Source organism: Staurois parvus, unplaced genomic scaffold (assembly GCF_062004578.1).
Source record: "Staurois parvus isolate SC_StPar_1 unplaced genomic scaffold, SC_StPar_1.0 ptg001083l, whole genome shotgun sequence".
Classification (NCBI taxonomy): Eukaryota; Metazoa; Chordata; class Amphibia; order Anura; family Ranidae; genus Staurois; species Staurois parvus.
The window spans coordinates 725,638-740,749 of record NW_028318879.1 but is presented as its reverse complement, the minus strand read 5'-3'; the positions used below and the strand labels follow the sequence as shown (position 1 = coordinate 740,749).

The 15,112-nt window shown below is 38.6% G+C and overlaps 1 protein-coding gene across 3 annotated transcripts in view; it reads right to left on the bottom strand.

Annotated features, from left to right (window-relative positions):
* PALLD (palladin, cytoskeletal associated protein) overlaps positions 1-15,112 on the bottom strand; it is a 440,752-nt gene that overhangs the window by 63,942 nt on the left and 361,698 nt on the right. For all 3 annotated transcript variants that reach the window (XM_089658595.1, XM_089658596.1, XM_089658597.1), the window contains 2 exons: positions 8,996-9,131; positions 8,701-8,802 (listed from right to left, as the gene is read on the bottom strand). In XM_089658595.1, coding sequence (XP_089514721.1) covers positions 8,701-8,802; positions 8,996-9,131 — 238 coding nt within the window. The remainder of the gene's footprint in view (positions 1-8,700; positions 8,803-8,995; positions 9,132-15,112) is intronic.

The window sequence follows — 15,112 nt, the reverse complement described above, 5'->3', positions numbered from 1 at the left end:
CCTTGCAAAGAGAAACGTCACCCTGGCCATTTCCCTTGCAAAGTGCAACATTCCCTATAAACTGAACAACCTATTTACCTTTAGTCAATGGGCCCCGTAGTCTCAATGCTAGATTAAAAATCAAAAGTGCTATGTGAGACATTCTCCTGTAGGGAACAGCTTTCTGTTTTATTAGAGTAACAAAAGATCATTTTGTAGGCTTCCATGTTGTTCACAAGCACCAAAACTACAATTCTAAATGTCTCAAAGGAAATGGAAAAGGGAAAATGTTAGTAAGCAAGCTCTTAACCATGTGTATTATTTGGCCTGTAAATGTTAAAGGGGAGAATGACTGTGGTTGTGCTATCTGTTGCCCCATGAGACAGAAGCGGTCTATGAACCACATACTTTTCTTTGTAATAACTTGATCTGTATATCTTGAATTCAACTCCAGGGACCTGTAATATGTGTTTATTTTAAACCACGTTTCTGATTTTTCCAAGCATCAAGCGCTCAGCAGACTTTTTTTTTTTTTTACTGCCTTTCTTTAGTTAAGGAATGAGCAAACAGACCTCTGGTGAGGGTCACATAACAACTAGAATAATAAAGACACCCGCAGACTGTTTTCCACACAATAATACTGCATGTTATTTAATCTACACGTGTATAATTAAATTTCAGAGGATATTGTTACCCTCGGAATCCATCCTTTATTTTCCTGCTTGTCATTTATGGATAAATAAACAAAACACTAGCAGTTCTACGGTATTAGTGCCAATACTTAAGTGTCTGTCACTAAGGCTTAACTATAAAAACATTTAAAAAATAATTTTAAGGATTTGCTTGATAAGGTAGAATTATAGCCCTGTGAGAATGATGATATAACTGTTTTGGCATTTTTCACATCTACAGGGACCCTTCTTCACTAGGAAAAGTTTGTCAGATGCTTTTGTGCAAGGTAATACAGGCCACCCTTGGTTACTGCATTCTTTAACTTAACAGTAGACATTTGATCTACGTTAGTTCATTTTGACTGTCAAGGTGAAGATAACATTTTGTATAAAATCAACAAAAATAACAGCATGGGAGAAAAAGTCAAACATCAACTTAAACTGGTCTTGCAAGTGTGATATAATACACTGAATACATGAAATACTACATGTGCTTTCTGATAAATTGAACAATCAGTACTGCTTTGTCTGTTTTTTGTTTTCTTTACAGTTTCATTTTGGATATAGTAAGGGAGGGTTATAACCCCTGTGAGATTTTTGCTTCATCATCTGTATCCCATTGCAGAGATTTCCCTTTACTTCTTGTCTCATAACCAAGCAGGAAGTGAGAGGAAATCCCTGCAAATTAAGGAAATTTCCTGGGGGATCACAGGTCTCCATAACTAGTGTCCCCATTGGAATATTTCCCCTCTATTACTTTTCTGGGGACAACCCAAAATGTTTCACTTTACTCTCACTTTCAATTATGATGGTAAAATAGAAGAGGACAAATAAAAAAAGAGTGAATCACCCTAATAAAGGCACAGACATCAATAAAAACCTGACAGGTATTCTAATCCATCTCCACTCCATCCAAAATGAAAGAAAAAAAAAGTTTTGCCTTTAGTTATATTTTAATATTATATCTGGGTCTATTACTAGACCCCTAGATTTGTTAGCTGAATACACTATATTGCCAAAAGTATTGAGACACCCCTCCAAATCATTGGATTCAGGTGTTCCAATCACCTCCATGGCCACAGGTGTATAAAATCAAGCACCTAGGCATGCAGACTGCTTCTACAAACATTTGTGAAAGAATGGGTCGCTCTCAGGAGCTCAGTGAATTCAAGTGTGGTACCGTGATAGGTTGCCACCTGTGCAATAAGCCCATCCATGAAATTTCCTTGCTACAAAATATTCCACGGTCAACTCTTAGTGGTATTATAACAACTGGGAACAACAGCAACTCAGCCACCAAGTGGTAGGTCACGTAAAATGACAGAGCGGGGTCAGAGCATGCTGAAGCACACAGTGTGCACAAGTCACCAACTGTCTGCAGAGTCAACAGCTAAAGACCTTCAAACTTCATGTGGCCTTCAGATTATAACAACAACAGTGCGTAGAGAGCTTCATGGAATGGGTTTCCATGGCCGAGCAGCTGCATCCAAGCCTTACATCACCAAGTGTAATGCAAAGCGTTGGATGCAGTGGTGTAAAGCACGCTGCCACTGGAATCCGGAGCAGTGGAGACCTGTTCTATGGAATGACAAATCACACTTCTCTGTCCGGTAATCCGATGGACGTGTCTGGGTTTGGCGGTTACCAGGAGAACAGTACTTGCCTGACTGCATTGTTCCAAATGTAAAGTTTGGTGGAGGGGGGATTATGGTGTATTGTTTTTCAGGGGTTCGGCTTAGCCCCTTAGTTCCACTGAAGGGAACTCTAAAGGTGTCAGCATACCAAGACATTTTGGACAATTTCATGCTCCCAACTTTGTGGAAACAGTTTGGGGATGGCCCCTTCCTGTTCCAACATGACTGCCACCAGTGCACAAAGCAAGGTCCATAAAGACATGGATGATTGCATTTGGGGTGGAGGAACTTTGGCAATATAGTGTAGTTGGGGGGGAGCGGACAAAAATGAATCCTTAGACGAGATTTAACTTACATTTTGGAATGAAAACGTTTTGAACATTTTAGTCTTCATCCTGTTGGTAACTGGAATAATTGTTCAAACTACCCTATTCAATGTAATGGTATTTTAATTGATGCCCTAAATTCTGGGTTAAAGTGACACATTATGGCTATATAGAAGAATGTGACATTTCTGTTTCAACACTCATTACTAGTAACCTTTTCCTCCGCCTTGCCTTCTCCTTTCAAGATCTGCTTGCAGCTATGTACTTCACACTTTTTATTATGATCAAAACTGCCCAGAAATATTTCAACTATATAAAAATCATCAACCAAAAACAAAAAGCAAATGAACATAAGGTACTTAAAAGAACCTAGTACCTAGATTTAACACAAATATTATATATATATATATATATATATATATATATATATATATATATATATATATATATATACACATACACACACACACACACACACACACACACATAAAGTTCATTCTGGCCACATAGAATATGGTTCAGAATCATATAGTTCTTAAGGTGGTTGTAAAGCCTAAATATTTATCTTAATATCACTCCCTCTCTCCTTCTTATACTTACCTGAGTCCTCACTAGATCCACTGTAGTGCTCATCTGCAGCTTCTCTCTCTTTCTCCCAGTTCCCACATGCTTTACTGAGAGCAGTGGGGCATTGGTTCCCACTGCTGTCAGTGAAATCTTGTGATAAACGGGGGGGGGGGGGGGGGGCCAGCCCCACTGTCCATGTCAATGAACACAGGCAGCGTGGCTTAGGATCAAACACGCAGATGTACCTTAACAGGAAGCAGCCAAGGGGTGCCGGCGAGGGACCCGAAAAGAGGAGGTTCAGGGCTGCTCTGTGCTGTTCCATTGTAGTGTAATGCCCATCTGCAGCGTCTCTCTCTTCTTCTCCCCGCTCTCACAGGATTTGCTTAGATCAGTGGGGCAATGGTTCCCACTGCTGTCAGTGAAACCCTGTGACAAAGGAGGGGAGGGGGGCCAAACCCCACTGTCTGTGTCAATGAACACAAGCAGCGTGGCTCAGGTTCAAGCGCACAGGTGTGCCTCGATAGGAAGCAGCCATGGGTGCCAGCAGGGGACCTGAGAAGAGGAGGTTCAGGGTCGCTCTGTGCTGTTCCATTGCACAGAGCAGGTAAGTATGAATCTATTTATTTAAAAAAAATAAATAAAACTTAGGACTTTACAATCACTTTGTTATTTATACAGTAGATGATAGGTTTGGGGAACAAATAAAGGAGCAATAGATTCTCCTACAGATAGAAATATTGAGGAATTTTTCAATTCAGTTAATGAATATTGCTACATTGCAAACAAACCTTACAGTATACGTATACCTACTTAAATATAGTACAAAACTACAAACATAGAATTGGAGTTACATAAATGACTGGTGTTATTTATATGTGGTGAGCACTGGTGTGTCCATGATGTATGCAGGACTTATGCCCATTTCCTATATGGAAGAGGCATTTTATACAAGTGGAATTAAGATGAAGATTGTTTAGAAGTAATTAGTGAAAGTAAACAACACAGTAACTTCATGCAATTATATTATGCATACTCTGGAGACATTACGCAGGTACATAATGTTCTCTGTTACTTGGCTTTCTTCTCTTTATGGATGAATACACGATGTACCAAGTGACAAAACAAGGCATCAAGGAAAACAAGTGTTTATAACAGATGTTAAATTGGGCAAACGGCAAAACGTGTAAGATGTTAGTTTGTAAGACTAATGATCAATGTGGTGTAGACAAGGAACACAGGTCAATAGTAACCTTCTGCATTTCAAGAGGATTCTCTACAGAAGCATCAACAGAGGCAACTTCCTGCAAAGGTAGAGAAGAAGGTGAAAGCTAAAGCAAGAAAACAGTTACTGCCATGTGCTCTGATGACACTTCTTCATCCTAGAACTCTGACCCAGGAACATGCTATACAGAACAGTATTTGATTCTGTAACCTATTATGAATGTTGCGGTATCAGACAGTGATGAGATTTACTTCTACTAATCTATAACCATTCCAAAAAAAAAAAAAAAAGATGAAATTATTTCATCTTGTGTTTTTGTCACAAATTTATAAAGGAACTACCTGCAGGTAGTTATGTTTACTTACTGAATAATGATCAAGAGCTCTTTGAAGGCATAATAATGGAACCTATTTACAAGTACATTTATATATGAACAATAGCCCAATTAAAGTGGTTGTAAAGGCTAAGTCTAGGTCCACACCTATGTGTTTTGCTGTGCGTTTTGCATTATGCAGAAATACACTACAGTCTATTTAACATGATTTCCTATGGGACATTTTCACATCTGCATGTTTTCACCTCCTGCATTTTTTGAAAAGGTCAGGGACTTTTTTAAATGCAAAATGGCGCATTTTGGTTTAATGGACTTCACCAGAGATGTTGCAGAAACACATATAGTGCATTTTTTATGCATTATGCATTTTTAATCTGCCCAGAAACAAGTTGGCAACACCCCCCCCACCCATAAAATGCAAAATGCGTAAAAAAACTTCAAAAGCACGTTTGCAAAAGTGCAAAAAGCACTGCAGAAACTGATCAAACACAAACTACATAGGTGTGAATCTAGCCTGAAGGTTTTTTTACCTTCATACATTTTATGCATAAAGGTAATAAAACTTCAGTGTGCAGCTCCCCCAATACTTACCTAAGCTGGGTCTCGATCCAGCGATGTGCACGAGAGCAGCAACTCTGCTGGGTCTCTCCCTCCTCATTGGCTGAGACACAGCAGCGGGAGCCATTGAGGAGGGAGCCAATCACATCCAGTGAGGAGGGAGTGGGGGGCGGTTCCAAGGCACGCTCTGTGTGTGGACACACAGAGGTGACTCAGGAACAAGCACACTCGAGTGCCCCCATAGCAAGCAACTTTCTCTGGGGGCAATCAGCAGGGGAGATTGGGCCAAGATTGCTGGCGAGGGATTCAAGAAGAGGAGGATCAGGGCTGCTCTGTGCAAAACCATTGCACAGAACAGGTAAGTATAACAAGTTTGTTATTTATTTTTTAAAACGTTAAACCTTTAGTATCACTTTAAGTATGTACATGGTTACACAAGTATGTACACTGTGGTCTGCTTCCTCTGTGACATTACCAGCCATTTAAACTGGCTTATAAAAATTATTCAAAAGAGAAGTAGGGGATAGAAAAAAAACATTATACTTATCTAGGTGCATGTAGCATCGGTCCAATGCTGCATCTATTGCCCATAGCTTTTATAACTGAGAAATGAGTGATCAAAGACATCACTCAGTTCTCAGTCTTCATTGAGCAGACAGCTGGTGACTGTCAGTCACCAGCTCTCTGCTCTGCCCCACCAGTACTCACTGAAGCACCAGGCTGTGGAGGGGGCTCAGGCTGAGCCAGCTGCGGGTCAGGCTTCTGGGTGGATCTCGACTATTGAGATCTTTCCAGAGCCTGGACAAGTTCTGTGACGTTAGCCGACAGAGGGCTTTAGCCATACTTCTCTTTTAAAAATGGGCGTAAACATACAATATGCTAACCATATGTACAAACAAAATACAATACCGTAATCCCTTGAGCCAAATGATTTATGTAGTACATTTAATGTTCTTACACACCAACAGTAACATAAAACATATGAGCTTTGTATCTGACCTTCTAACAATCAGCCCAATTAAAGATACTACCTGGCCCTCCTGCCCCTCAATATCCTCTCTCTCTTATTAATCAGACAGATGACAAACCTAGTCCACATGTGTGGCTATCAACTTCAACTCAACTTCGTTCTCTGCACAAACTAATTTGCTAAACCAGATTTTGTGGAATGGGCCATATATGTATATGTGCAAACCCAATGTCAGGCTAGTCAGTTTTTATGTGTAGAGCCACTATTGAATTAAAGAGAACTGACCCAGGATACATGCATGTATAAACTGCAGTGTACAGTTGTGCACAAAAGATTGCATACCCTGGCAGAAATCACGAAAGTTTGGCATTGATAATGAAAATATGACCGATTATGCCAAAAAAATGTGTTTTATTTAAGTATAGTAATCATATGAAGCCATTTATTATTACATATTTGGTTGGCTCTTTTTTAAATCATAACAACAGAAATCATCCAGATGGCCATGATCAAACGTTTACATACCCTGGAAGTTTTTTTTTTCATTTTGGATAGAATAAGAGTGGGCTATAACCCATGTCAGATATTTTTTGCCATCTGTGTCCCATTGCAGAGATTTCCCTTCACTTCCTGTCCCATAGCCAAGATTTCCCCTCTATTACTTTTTTAGGGACAACCCAAAATTTGGGATTTTCTTTTACTTTCACTTTCAATAATAATGGTAAACAGGACAAATAGAGAGGATGAATCTCCCTAATGGGGGCACAGACCGCAATAAAAACTGACAAGGGTTCTAATACCTCTCCACTCTATCCAAAACTTAAAAAAAAAGTTTTGCCTTTATTTATACTTTTATTTCCCCGATCTGTGGCTTTTAAAATTGCAATTAGTGTCTATGTATAAACAGTCAATGAGTTTGTTAGCTCTCATGTGGATGCACTGAACAGGCTAGATACTGGGCAGAAAAGAACTGTCAAACAAGGTAGGAACAAGGTAATGGAACTTTATAACGATGGAAAACGATATAAAAAGATAACTAAAGCCTTGAATATGCCAGTCAGTACTGTTTAATCACTTATTAAGAAGTGGACATTTTGGGGATCTCTTGATACCAAGTCAATGTCAGGTAGGTCAAGAAAGAGTGTAAGCTGGAGTGACAGGACCAAAAATAGAGCGTTATGGTCACAAGGCCTATAGCGACATAAAATACCATCCCCACTGTGAAGCATGATGGTGGCTCACTGATGTTTTGGGGATGAGCTCTAAAGGCATAGAAAATCTTGTGAAAATCGATGGCAAGATGAATGCAGCATATTGCCAGAAAATACTAGAAGACAATTTGCATTCTTCTGCACGAAAGTTGCGCATGATATGCTCTTGGACTTTCAAGCACGGCAATGACCCTAAGCACAAGGCCAAGTTGACCCTCCAGTGGTTACAGAAGAAAAAGGTGAAGGTTCTGGAGTTGCCATCACAGTCTCCTGACCTAAATATCATCAAACCACTCTGGGGAGATCTCAAACATGCGGTTCATGCAAGACGACCAAAGACTTGCATGACCTGGAAAAATCTGGCCAAAAGGAAAGAACAGCTATGCCACCTGCAAGAATTCAGGGCCTCATAAACAACTATTACTAAAGACTGCATACTCTCATCAATACTAAATGGGGCAATACACAGTATTAGGAACTAAAGGTATGCAGACTTCTGAACAGGGGTCATTTCATCTGTTTACTTGTTGCCATGTTTTGTTTTATGATTGTGCCATTCTGCTATGACCGACAGTTGAATATTATATAAAAAATAAAAGAAATGTGTTTTGCCTGCTCACTCATATTTTCTTTAAAAATGGTACATACTGTATACAATTCTCCAAGGGTATGCAAACTATTTAGCACAACTGTACATACTCCAGGGAAGCAAGAATGCATGACACGCATGAAAGGCCAGGCCACTGTTTGGGTGTCATAAGTACAAGAAAAGCAGGAAGATAAACATACATTAACGCACAGCTGACTGCTATGGAATGAGTGTTATGGACGAAACATTCATATTTCTGTCAAGCACAATTAGTTAGCAAAAGAAACATTTAGAGTTATTTCCTGTAGAAAATGTATATTTTTCTACAAATTATAATATATTACAGTTTCCTCAATTCTGGGTAATGGCAATTTCTTAATTCCACCAAATGTCCTTCAATAGTTTACTTTTGATAATCTGTTTGTTAATGATTATTGTGGTTCCATGGGCACATTCCATTGAAAAAAAATGTTTTGTGTTTTTTGGCAAGGAACACCAGCTCAATCAATTATGTGTATTTTTTGAAGGTGAAACATATAAAACTATATATGGAGCAACCACATATTTCCCATTCCCTAGCAATCTGTGATCTCCATATAAACTTTATATATGTAGATGTAAAAAGACAGTCATAAGTACCTGTGTATTTATATCATCTTCTGGTTCTTGCAAATTAAACACTGTTGCAGCATTGTCCGCTCCCAGCAACCGCCGAGCCATTTTCTCTTCATATGTTAATTTCTAAGAATATAGGAGAGACACAAATATTTTATTTTTAGTCACTCATTACTTGCTTTTGTATAGTCAGTGCCTGATATTGTAAGAAGAAATATAACCAATGTCTAACTTTAGAAAGAAAGCAAAAGGATAACCGACAGTTTCTTTGTAACACAATATGAATAGTAAGTGCTTAGTTTTGCAGTCACTATAATACCGGTTGACCGTTGTTCAGGAGCTCCTCTTTGAAACGCAGCTTCCTCTCGAGATCCTGTATCACTGCATCTTTTGTTCCCTGGATCTCTTCATCAGAGGCTATGCGGGCAGTCCGGCCTGTCTTCCTTGGGAAGCCACTGCCAAAGGAAATATTGGTGATAATTTACATTCATGGCCAATACAAATAACATTTCAAACCCATTTCAACCCTGAATAATGCCTTATTCTCACATAACTGCTATATATAAAGTAAACCCAACTGAAATTAATAATTAAAGTATTCATAAAAAGTTGTTTTCTATTTGTATCTTATCACTTCTTGTCCTGCAGACTCAACAGGAGTTGAGAAGAAATTATCCACAGAAAGTTGTCACGGGATCAAGTGTCCTCATTGGAAGATTTGCCCTCTTTTCGTATTCTCATAGCAACTCAGAATTTGAGATTTACTTTCACTATCATTCCCAGTGACATTGGTCATCAGAGTAATTAGAGTGAATCGTCATAACGATGACAAGTAGACAGCAATGAAAATATGTAGACTGTACTGATTGTAATTTACAGAACTTAGTACTTGATTGTAATTTAAAGTACTAACCCTTACATTACACTTAAAGCGGTAATAAACCCCAAACCAAAAATGTAATATATTGCAGCTTAGAAAAATAATTCAGCCACCATATTTAATGATTGCTGTTTTTTTTCCCCTCTGTTTGCACCTGGTAGTCTTGCTAGTAACATACCGCCTGTATTAGAGTGCCTCCGCTCTTAATGAAGAAGCACAGGGGGCACAGCAGACAACAGCATTGTCAGTCTGGGGTAGGGTGAGTAGTGTTAAATGTACTAGCAGATTTAAATACAATAAAAAGCTTATTCTTTTGAAAATCAACAGTCTTAATGGCTGGATCAGCAGATCCAAATAAAGGAAAGAAGGCCCTGAAATGAACAAATGTAGTCATATCTAATAATTAGTAAGCTGCAATGTAATAAATGTTTGCTTTTGGGTTTAATACTGGTTTCAGTGTCAACAGGTCAGCTAGTGATAGTATACAGTATGTCAAGTATATGTCATAATTCCTTCCATCTAAAAAGATAACAATTTTCTGCTGACCTCTAGTAGTCCAGCTAAAGGCAAATTTTGTGGCTTAATCAACAACATTTAACTGAAGCAAGCTTCAAATCTGGAGATGGCCTTGTCCATAAACCATATGGAGTCCTTTAACTTCCAAAAGTGTCTTCACTGGTAGACTTTTGATTTAGCATGCACCTATCACCTGTTAGTGGTGGCCAGCTATGAGTCTTGCCTACCCATAATATTCTACCCACTCTACACCCAAGTCATTTACATTTGTTATATAACATTATTGGTTTGTAGTGTTTTGGGGGCACTAAAGCTGGTAATGAATTATATGCTTAAATCATATTCTCAAATCCTTATTTAATATTTCTAGACATTTAGCAGAAAATCCATTCCAGCTCACTAACAGACAGCCTACCAAAAGTAGAGGAACATCTGTGTTGCTCAAAATGTCAGAAACATTTGAGTTGCCCATAACAACTAGTTATTAGCAGCTGTCATTTTTTCTAGGCCATAAATACATAAAAATGTACCTCTGTGTTGTATCTGTGGCCTTTACCTCCTCTGGTTTTCATAAATTGACAGTAATAGGGTTTGTATATGTGTTTATCTGGGAATGTATGAACTATGGTTTTATTTAAGCAATAGGCTCAATGTCCTTTGTCTTGCTTTGCATTGCCATTCTAAGTAAGCTGGCTAATATGTTCCAGCTTCAAAGTACCAGTTGTAGTCTACACGCATAGAAAATGTATCACATGTTTCCGTGGTTTACTTATTGTCATGGTTTTTACTGAACAGTATAAAAAGAAGGATACAATGTTCTACTAAAGACAATGCCCCAGAGAAAGCAGAAAAATGAATCTGGTCACAGCTTGAAAATATTGAGTCTCTAAGAAAACACATCCTGAATAAAATGATAAAGAAGATACTGCTCAGACACCAAGGGGGAGATTTATTAAATTGGGAGCACCCAGAATCTGGTACAGCTGTGCATGGTAGCCAATCAGCTTCTAACTTCAGCTTGTTCAGTTAAGCTTTGACAATAAAACCTGGAAGCTGGTTTGTATTCAGAGCTGCGCCAGATTTTCCTTGCTCCTGTTTTAGTAAGTCTCCCCCCAAGTATAAAGTAAAAATTCCAATTATACACTAAATTGACAATACTTCATAAAGAATTTCTTCTTCTCAGTTTCTCAGAAGTGGAGCGTTACAAGGGGTGATGGAAATCACAAAATTGCATGGCCCCCACCATAGGCAGCTGGAATTACAGTAACGAAATCCAGATTGCACTCAATACACATTTGAAATTCCTTGCTGGTTACATACAGATGGATGATAATGTTTCCAATTTTGTTTTAATCTTTTCTTTTCTAAAACCATCCAAAATCAATATAATTTTATAAATTGTTATCAATAAAACAAAGTTTGCTTTTAATATTTTAACCCTATATACAACATTTAAGAGTTACATTTTATACCTAAAACTACAGTATTTCAGTACATATTTTCCTAAATGGATCCTGTGATTTCCAACACCCCCCCAAATAAAAAGTGCCATATAAGAAAATTGTCAGAAATTTAATGAACTTTTTCATTCCACGAATACTATTTTTTTCACTTTACAAGTAAATGAGAATGTAAAAACAGGTTGATGCAGCTTAGGTCAGGTAAGACGTTCAACTTCAGGTCAGAAGCATCTCAATGAACACTAAATGATCACAGAAGCCCCTCAAACTGATCTGAATGTAAGCAAAATGCAATGGTAATCAAGCTTTGTTTGCCCATCAACACAAGTTCAAAGCCAGTTGACACAGGTCCATAATCTCGTTCACACAAAAAAATAGCTCAGTATTAATAATAGCATGTGCAAGGGAAAAAATCCAGGCCTTCTGATAAATATTATCTTATAGAAGTACTGTTTTGCTAAAAAAAAACCACTTTATGCTCCTATACCACACAGAAGGATGTAAATAAACAATGTAACTGAATGGTATAGGCAAGAAGAAATAATTTTACATGGATGATCCGATCAAGTCCACCTGTCAGTTTTTCATGCGGACCTGATCAGATGATACATGTGTTTCTATAGACAGGCAAGTGTAAAGAGACTTTTGTCCATTTTCACTTGCCTACCTCTTGATCCGATCAGGTCCGCTAATAGAAATGGAGGAAGACTGAGTCCTCTTCTGTTTGGACAGATCAGATCGAAGGCAGCCAGGTGTAAAAGGACAGCGGAGTCCATTTACTCCTGGCCACCCGTAGGGCAGACCGTGCATGTGTGCAGAAACTGAGCAGACATAGATCTGTCATCCGCCCCGTTCTGCTGTGAACAAATCCCCTGCTGATTGGAATGCAAACCACCCATAACCCCTGTGTAAGGAACCTTATGCTGGTCATAGATGGGTAGAATTTTGAATGAAAATTTATAGGAAAAGACTGTTCTAAGAAAGCTCTTTGTTTTTCTAATCACTAGTGGGTCAATTTGATGTTTGTTTTTTACCACAGTAAGAAGAAAATTCAGAAGAGCAGGATGAAATATATTTCTTGAACAAATTTTTAACAGTGTATGTGTTTTTTTTTTTGTTTCTTCTACAGTAAGCTGAAAACAGCCCATTCATTTCAAAATCAAATGATAAAAAAAAAGAAAATTGTTCAAACGACATTCAAATGTTCTTTTTTTATGAATTTGTCTAAGACGTTTCCTAAGAATTTTCTTTTGAAATTCTATCTACCTATGGCCAGCTTTGCACAACCATATTACATGACCTTAAGTAGCATTAAGGGGAATAATGGGCTAGGAGACAAGAATACATTTGTCCCTTGGGCCTGCCCTAATAAGTTATGTTTGGATGGTGGCCCTGAATGGAGATACTTCACCATTCAGAGATCGATCAGAACAAAAACCACAGACAGTGACACATGCTGGATATTTTATAGCTACCTGTTCCCTATCCAGACCTGTGATCACAGCATCTGACAGAGGGAAGTTTCAGATGTAAAGGGACCAAATGTTGAAAGCTGCAAAGGAAACTGATGCTGGACGATGTTAAAAGGTATGTCATATTAAATGTTTATCCAGAAAAAGTTATCTCTACCATGAAAGGGCCACTTGGTTACTTTGCCTTCCAGGGCAAAGGTCCCTTTATTCTCCCCTAGATAGCAAGGAGTGCTGTATACACCACAGATAATGATTACCATATTCAGGTCCAATGTCTGAAGTATTTATGGATTTGTTCTATAATCACTTGGTGACCGCCCACCTGCAATGTACTGCAGGTAAGCGGCTGCTGTAGGCAAAGCAACGTACCCATATGTCGCTGCCAACTTCTGGGTTTAGGGCACGCACATGTGCACCCCCACCCCTTATCCACTGTGATTGTACGCAGTGGGAGCCTGTCAGCAATGATTCACAGCCGGGACCTCCTGATCGACTGTGTGCCACCACAGCCCAGAGCTCTGTGTTGGTAAACAACACAGAGCTCTGTAGAGAGGGAGTGATCTGTCAGAAACTAAGAGATCTAGTAGTAAAACCAGCACACTTTACACACAGGCACACATTTGACCCCTTGATCGCCCAAGATGTTAACCCCTTCCCAACCAGTGTCATTAGTACAGTGACAGTGCATAGTAGTATCACTGATCACTGTATTAATGTCACTGGTGATGTTAGTGGCAGCTATTTAGTTCCCTCCAGCATCAGATTGCACGCCACACTATCGCCGTCCCATTATAAGTTGTTGATTGCTACTATTAGTAGTATAAAAAAATTAAAATTCCAGTATATATGCCATAGGTTGTAGGTGCTATAACTTTCACGCAAACCAGTCAATGTACACTTATTGGGATTTTCATTTTAATCAAAAAAATGTATCAGAATACATTTTGGCCACATTTATGAAAAGTTTTTTTATTGGATAGGTTTCATAGCAGAAAGTAAAAAATGTTGTCTTCTTTCATATTTTTTTGTCTTTTCTTGTTTATATCACAAAAAATAAAAAACCCAGTGGTGATAAAATACCATAGAAAGAAAGCTCTGTTTCTATGAAAAAAAAGATCAAAATTTAGTTTGGGTACAGTGTTGCATGACTGCGCAATTACCAATTAAAGCAGCACAGTGCCAAATAGCAAAAATGGCCTGGTCATGAAGAGGGTAAAGCCTTCTGGAGCTGAAGTGGATAAACTCTACTGTACTAGAGGTTTAGCTTTTTATTATAAACAAAGAATAGTACCACCCACAGCAATAGGATGCTTTATACCAGTAGTCTCCAAACTACGGCCCTGGGGCTGGATGCAGCCCTTCACTTGCCTTTATCCGGCCCTTGGGGCACTATTCCTCCCACTGATACAAGACACTATTCTGACAACTGACACCAACAATGGGGCACCATTTCTCCAAATGACACCAGTAATGATTTCTCCCAATGATAACAATGTTGGGTCACTATTCCTCTAAAGAACCTCTGTAAACAAATACCATAAGGTCAAAACATGCAGCACACATTTTAAATATATGTTTTATAACAGAATATCACTCTTGCAATGAGGTTGTAACAAAATATTTCTAACAGCCAGTAGACTTAATTGTGCCAAGAGCTGGTCACATTAAGTAATTTTTGCTTACTTAGGCTGTGTGAGCTGTACAGTTACAGCTGGAAGTCACTATTCTTGTTAGGAGTTATTTCTCAAACTTTGGCACATCTCTGAAGTGTGACCTGGCAAACATGTTGTGATTTTAAGACAAGGTGGCAACATTTCAGATAGCAGCTCTCTGTAACTTGAGAATGTGTTCCTAGATTTTACAGAGTATACAGTACACTTCTGCAGTAACTGGCAATGATAATTATTGTATACGCACAGTAAGTCAAATAAACTGCCAGTTGTCTCTCTATCTGCCTGCATCGCTATCTTTCCAGTATCTATCTATCTACGGTTTCTGTGGAATTTTTCATGAATTTTTGGATGTGGGGCTCCTACTTTTTACAGCTAAATCCACCCAATATCCGGTTAGGTCTATCTGTCTATCTATCTTCCAAATCAAAATGAACG